Source organism: Staurois parvus, unplaced genomic scaffold (genome assembly GCF_062004578.1).
Source record: "Staurois parvus isolate SC_StPar_1 unplaced genomic scaffold, SC_StPar_1.0 ptg000140l, whole genome shotgun sequence".
NCBI classification, from domain to species: Eukaryota; Metazoa; Chordata; class Amphibia; order Anura; family Ranidae; genus Staurois; species Staurois parvus.
Window position 1 is genome coordinate 1,210,001 of NW_028317936.1, and position 7,500 is coordinate 1,217,500.

A 7,500-nucleotide genomic window follows, 5' to 3' on the forward strand; every position below is an offset into this window, starting at 1 on the left:
TGTAGAATGTTACTTTGTGAATACATATGTCTTTTCTTATCCTAGAATTTCCTGGTGTTACTTTGTACGTTACTTTGTGAATATATGTCTTTGCTTATTCTAGAATCTCCTGGTGTTATTTATAAAATGTTACTTTGTATATATGTGTCTTGGCTCATGCTATTTTATAATATGTTACTTTGTATATATGTGTCTTGGCTCATGCTACTTTATAAAATGTTACTTTGTATATATGAATCTTGGCTCATGCTATTTTATAATATGTTACTTTGTATATATGTGTCTTGGCTCATGCTACTTTATAAAATGTTACTTTGTATATATGTGTCTTGGGTCATGCTACTTTATAAAATGTTACTTTGTATATATGTGTCTTGGCTCATGCTGCTTTATAAAATGTTACTTTGTATATATGTGTCTTGGCTCATGCTACTTTATAAAATGTTACTTTGTATATATGTGTCTTGGGTCATGCTACTTTATAAAATGTTACTTTGTATATATGTGTCTTGGCTCATGCTGCTTTATAAAATGTTACTTTGTATATATGTGTCTTGGCTCATGCTACTTTAGAAAATGTTACTTTGTATATATGTGTCTTGGGTCATGCTACTTTATAAAATGTTACTTTGTATATATGTGTCTTGGCTCATTCTGCTTTATAAAATGTTACTTTGTATATATGTGTCTTGGCTCATGCTGCTTTATAAAATGTTACTTTGTATATATGTGTCTTGGCTCATGCTACTTTAGAAAATGTTACTTTGTATATATGTGTCTATGATGGTGTTATTTACAAAATGTTACTTTGTATATATGTATCTTGGCTCATGCTACTTTATAAAATGTTACTTTGTATATATGTATCTTGGCTCATGCTACTTTATAAAATGTTACTTTGTATATATGTATATATATGTCTTGGCTCATGCTACTTTACAAAATGTTACTTTGTATATATGTGTCTTGGTGCATGCTACTTTATAAAATGTTACTTTGTATACACAGTATGTGTCTTTCCTTATCTTACAATCTCTTGTTGTTACTTTGTATATATGTATCTTTGATGGTATTATTTTATAAAATTTTTCTTGGTTTTGATGTGTCTTTGCTGGTGTTACTTCTTTGTTACTTATTGTAAGATGTTCCTTTGTTTATGTATGTCTTCGCTTATCTTAGAAGTCCCTGGCATTACATTGTAGAATGTTACTTTGTGAATACATGTGTCTTTGCTTATCCTAGAATCTCCTGGTGTTGCTTTGTGAATCCGCTCCCCTCAGAATCTCCTGGTGTCTACACACAGTCTGTGCACCCCTCAGTGATCAGGTGCATCCAGTGGAAGGTAGGTCCCCATCAATGGCAATCCTTCCCTTCCTTCTGCTCCTCTACGTGACCTCCTGACATGCCATCTACTAACAAGCTCCCCTCCTGTCTACACAGAACATTCCATCCCATAATAACCCAAGTATGGATCATCTCTTACCATGCTGTGAGGAGGACTGAAGATATCCAAGCCCCTAGGTGTCCCCTGTTGGAGGTTCCTTTGGTGGGACTTCAACCCTCAGGAGATATTGCCAGGAAAAGCCTCAGTCCTACCAAGCTGGTTTAAATGCCACCAACTTCCCCTTTATATTCCAGTCCGCCTATATAAACCGGCTCCAGACAACAAATCTAGAAGGCATTTAAACCATTTGCAACAAAAGATGTGTCTTTTTAATGAAGCAATTTGAATCTAGATTGATTTTTTTTCCCTGCACTTAACCCATGCCTCTTGAGGTAATCGTTTCGTTCCCATGTAATCCAAAGCAGGCAAGGGGGGAAAAAACACACAAACTACCTGCAATTAGAAACTGCAGAAAATGCCCGGATAAGAGGCTGCAAGTGTCAATTCCAGCTGTCAATCACACCTTCCATCAGGCCGCCCGAAGAATTGCACATTTCAGTTCTAATGCTTCCAATTAAAAATCGATTTTTTTTCCTCCCCATTTATGCAATAAAAACACAGACTCTTAAACTGAATGTAGAAATGGATTTATATTCAAGACACCCATGTGATTGGGCTAAAATGTCAGATATCCCCTATATCCAGAATGTCAAATATTCCCAGTCCCTGTAATGTCATATATCCCCTATATCCAGAATGTCAGATATTCCCAGTCCCTGTAATGTCATATATCCCCTATATCCAGAATGTCAGATATTCCCAGTCCCTGTAATGTCATATATCCCCTATATCCAGAATGTCATATATCCCCTATATCCAGATTGTCAGATATTCCCAGTCCCTTTATTCTCATATATCCCCTATATCCAGAATGTCATATACTCCCAGTTCCAGTAATGTCATATATCCCCTATATCCAGAATGTCATATATCCCCTATATCCAGAATGTCAGATATTCCCAGTCCCTGTAATGTCATATATTCCCTATATCCAGAATGTCATATATTCCCAGTCCCTGTAATGTCATATATCCCCTATATCCAGAATGTCAGATATTCCCTATATCCAGAATGTCAGATATTCCTAGTCCCTTAAATGTCATATATCCCCTATATCCAGAATGTCATATATTCCCAGTCCCTGTAATCTCATATATCCCCTATATCCAGAATGTCAGATATTCCCTACATCCAGAATGTCATATATTCCCGGTCCCTGTAATGTCATATATCCCCTATATCCAGAATGTCATATACTCCCAGTCCCAGTAATGTCATATATCCCCTATATCCAGAATGTCATATACTCCCAGTCCCAGTAATGTCATATATCCCCTATATCCAGAATGTCATATATTCCCAGTCCCTGTAATCTCATATATCCCCTATATCCAGAATGTCAGATATTCCCTACATCCAGAATGTCATATATTCCCAGTCCCTGTAATGTCATATAGCCCCTATATCCAGAATGTCAGATATTCCCAGTCCCTGTAATTTCATATATCCCCAATATCCAGAATGTCATATATTCCCAATATCTAGAAAGTCATATATCCACAATATCCATAATGTCATATATCCCCAATATCCCGAATATCATATACTCCCAAACCCTGTAATGTCATATATCCCTAATATCCAGAAAATCATATATCCCCAATATCCATAATGTCATATATCCCCAATATCCAGAAAGTCATATATCCCCAATATCCATAATTTCATATATCCCAAATATCAAGGCAGTCATATATCTCCAATATCTAGAATGCCATATATCCCCAATGTCCAAAATATCATAGAGCCCCCCAACCTCCATAATGTTACACATCTCCAATATCCAGGTCATATATATCTAATCCCTATAATGCCAAATATCCCCAATCTCCAGAATGTCATATATCGCCATGATCCAAAATGTCATAAAGCCCCAATCTCCTTAATGTCATATATCTCCAAACCCCATAATGTCATGTATCCCCAATCTCCAGAATGTCATACAACTCCAATATCCAGGTTGCCATATTCCCAATTATTCAGAATGGCATAGAACCCCAATCTCCAGAATGTCAAATATCCCTAATCTTAATAATGACATATATCTCCAACCTCCTTCATGTCATATACTGCATCTCCAAACCCCATAATGTCACATAACCCCAATGTCCAGAATGTCACAGAACTCTAATATCCAGGATGAATGCCATATTTCCCAGTATCCAGAATGGCATAGAACCCCAAACCTCAGAATGTCATATATCCCCAATCCCTATAAAATCACAGAACCCCAATCCCCAAAATGTCATAAAGCTTCATTCTCCAGAATGTAATATAGTCCCACTGTCCACAAGATCATATATCCCCAATATCCAGAATGTCACGTAATCCCAAAATGCAGAATGCCATGTATCCCCAATATCCAGAATGTCATGTATCCCCAATATTCAGATTGCCATGCATCCCTAATATCCAGAATATCATGTATCCCCAATATCCAGAATCTCATCTAATCCTAAACTTCAGAATGTCATGTATCACCGATATCCAGAATATCATGTGTCCCCAATATCCAGAACGTCATGCGTCCCCAATATCCAGAATATCATTTATCCCCAATATCAGGGGCGGACTGACAACTCATGGGGCCCTCGGGCAATAGGGGATCATGGGGCCCCTGTGTCTTTGCCTAAACTCAAAAAAGCCTATGAAAAAGGTACCAGGGGCATCTCATGGGGCCCCCTACTGACCCCGGGCCCTCGGGCAGTGCCCTAGTTTCCAAATGGTCAGACCGCCCCTGCCCACTATACAGAACGTCATGTGTCCCCAATATCCAGAATGTCATGTATCCCCAATATCCAGAACGTCATGTATCCCCAATAACCAGAATGCCATGTGTCCCCAATATCCAGGATGCCATGTATCCCCAATATCCAGAATGTCATGTATCCCCAATAACTAGAACGTCATGTGTCCCCAATATCCAGAATGTCATGTGTCCCCAATATCCAGAACGTCATGTGTCCCCAATATCCAGAATGCCACGTATCCCCAATATCCAGAATGTCATGTATCCCCAATATCCAGAACATCATGTGTCCCCAATATCCAGAACGTCATGTGTCCCCAATATCCAGAACGTCATGTGTCCCCAATATCCAGAATGTCATGTATCCCCAATATCCAGAATGCCATATCTTAAGAAAGTGTATTTATTTTAGACAGAATTCTTTCCCATGTGCATCGTTGAAGGCTACAGATCCATTCACAAACGTCAGTTCCCAGACAGGGATAAGGATCTTTATTTTCGACTGTCATTTAAATATCGTTTTGGACTTTTTGGATCTTTTGTGGAAATAAGGATCCTTACACTGGTGTGTCAGGCTGGAATGGTCCTAAAGCCTAACGATAAGGATTTGTATTTTCAACTGTCACTTTTTTATTGGGCTAAAAAATAATTAAATTTTTTAGGGGAAAAATAAAGGAAGTTTATATTGGTGCGTTTGCCTGGAATGGTCCTAGAACCTAATGATAAGGATCTTTATTTTCAGCATTCATTCTAAAATTTCATTGGAATAAAGAAGAACTGCCGTTTTGTGAAAATAAGGATCCTTATACTGGTGTGCCGGGTTGGAAAAGGAGAATAGGGATCTGTATTTTCAGCTGTCATTTTAAAATCTCATTGAACTGAACTGAACAGAACTGTCACTTTTGTGGAAATTAGGAATGTGAATGGAGCCCAAGGATAAGGATCGCTATTTCCACCTAGGTGACTGACATTTTCAAAAGGCATTGGATTCAACTGAACAGAACTGTCACCTTTGGAGAAAAAAAAAATAAAAATAAGAATCCTTATCCTGTTGTGAATTGAAGCTTAGCGATCTAATCCTCATATTTGGGTAGAGCAGCGTTCACATCGACCCCTGAGCCTATAAGGATCCTTATTTTAAGCTGTGGCTTTAAAATCTCATTGGACTCAATTGAACAGAACTGTCACTTTTGTTGCAATACGGATCCTTGTGTGTTAACTTTGTTATTAGAGGATAGGGATCGCTATTTCCAAATGTGACTGTCACCTTTTTATTAGATGTCATTTGACTCAATTAAACAGAACTGTCACTTTTATTGCAAAATAAGAACAATAAAGATGAATTGGGTTCGCTATTTCCAGCTTTAACTGTCACTTTTTTTAGATACTATGGGACTCAATTGAACAGAATTGTCACTTTTGTCGCAAAAAGGATCCTGATATGTTAGCTTTGTTCATGGAGAATAAGGATCGTTATTTCTAGCGGTGACTGTCATTTTTAGATGCCTTTGGACTCAATTGAACAGAACTGTTACTTTTGTTGCAATAAGGAACCTTTGGTGTGGATTTTGTTAACAGAGGATAGGGATCGCTATTTTCAGCTGCGAGTGTCCCTTTATTTTAGATGCCATTTGACTCAGTTAAACACAACTGTCGTTTTTGTTGCACAATAAAAAAAAAATAATAGGGACAAATAAGGATCGCTATTTTCAGATATGTGACTGTCACTTTTTTAAATGCTATTGGACTCAATTGAAATGAACTGTCACTTTTGTCGCAAAAAGGATCCTGATATGTTAGCTTTGTTCCTGGAGAATAAGGATCGTTATTTCTAGCTGTGATTGTTATTTTTAGATGCCATTGGACTCAATTGAACAGAACTGTCACTTTTGTTGCAATAAGTATCCTTGCGTGTTAGCTTTGTTAATAGAGGATAGGGATCGCTATTTTCAGCTGCGAGTGTCCCTTTTATTTAGATGCCATTTGACTCAGATAAACAGAACTGTCATTTTTGTTGCAAAATAAAAAAATAATAGGGCAAATAAGGATCGCTATTTTCAGATATGTGGCTGTCACTTTTTTTTTATGTTATTGGGCCCAATTGAACAGAACTGTCACGTTTGTAACAAAAGGATCCGGATATGTTAGCTTTATTAATGGGAAATAAGGATCGTTATTTCTAGCTAAATGGCTGTCATTTTTAGATGCCAATAGACTCAATTGAACAGAACTGTCACTTTTTTTTCGATGTTATTGGACTCAATTGAACAGAACTGTCACTTTTGTCACAAAAAAGATCTGCATATGTTAGCTTTGTTAATGGAGAATAAAGATCGTTATTTCTAGCTAAATGACTGTCATTTTAGATGCCATTAGACTCAATTGAACAGAACTGTCACTTTTTTTTTAGATGTTATTGGACTCGATTAAACAGAACTGTCACTTTTGTTGCAAAAAAGATCCGCATATGTTAGCTTTGTTAATGGAGAATAAGGATCGTTATTTCTAGCTAAATGACTGTCATTTTTAGATGCCATTAGATTCAATTGAACAGAACTGTCACTTTAATTTAGATGTTATTGGACTCGATTGAACAGAACTGTCACTTTTGTTGCGAAAAAGATCCGGATATGTTAGCTTTGTTAATGGAGAATAAGGATCGTTATTTCTACCTAAATGACTGTCATTTTTAGATGCCATTAGACTCAATTGAAAAGAACTGTCACTTTTTTTTAGATGTTATTGGATTCAATTGAACAGAACTGTCACTTTTGTTGCAAAAAAAGATCCGCATATGTTAGCTTTGTTAATGGAGAATAAGGATCGTTATTTCTAGCTAAGCGACTGTCATTTTAGATGCCATTGGACTCAATTGAACAGAAAATGTCACTTTTTTTAGATGTTATTGCACCCAATTTAACAGAACTGTCACTTTTGTGAAAACGAGGAAGCTAGCTTAGAGAATGAAACCTAAGGATAGGGATCGCTGCTTCCAGCTATATAACTGTCACTTTCAGGTGGCATCGGACTCGGCTGAGCCGAACTGCCACTTCCAGGCAAAGAAGGATCGGCTGTGCTAGCTTTGTGAATGGAGCTCCTGTGATCTGAAGATTTTGGTTGCTCTCATTAACCCTTTGTGCACAGAGGACAGAATAAAAGAGAAAAGACAAAGGTGTCGAACCTCACCTTTCCTGCAGAGTCCACTTCTGGGTCCAGGTTGTTGCCCTCTGAATGAGGGGCGACATTC

General features: G+C 37.4%; 1 protein-coding gene across 1 annotated transcript in view; it reads right to left on the minus strand.

The window, feature by feature from the left end:
* The window catches only part of LHX6 (LIM homeobox 6), a 181,671-nt gene that overhangs the window by 173,397 nt on the left and 774 nt on the right, over positions 1–7,500 (minus strand). Inside the window, exon 1 of the mRNA XM_089673539.1 lies at positions 7,440–7,500. This exon is cut by the window's right edge and continues 774 nt beyond it. Coding sequence (XP_089529665.1) covers positions 7,440–7,500 — 61 coding nt within the window. The remainder of the gene's footprint in view (positions 1–7,439) is intronic.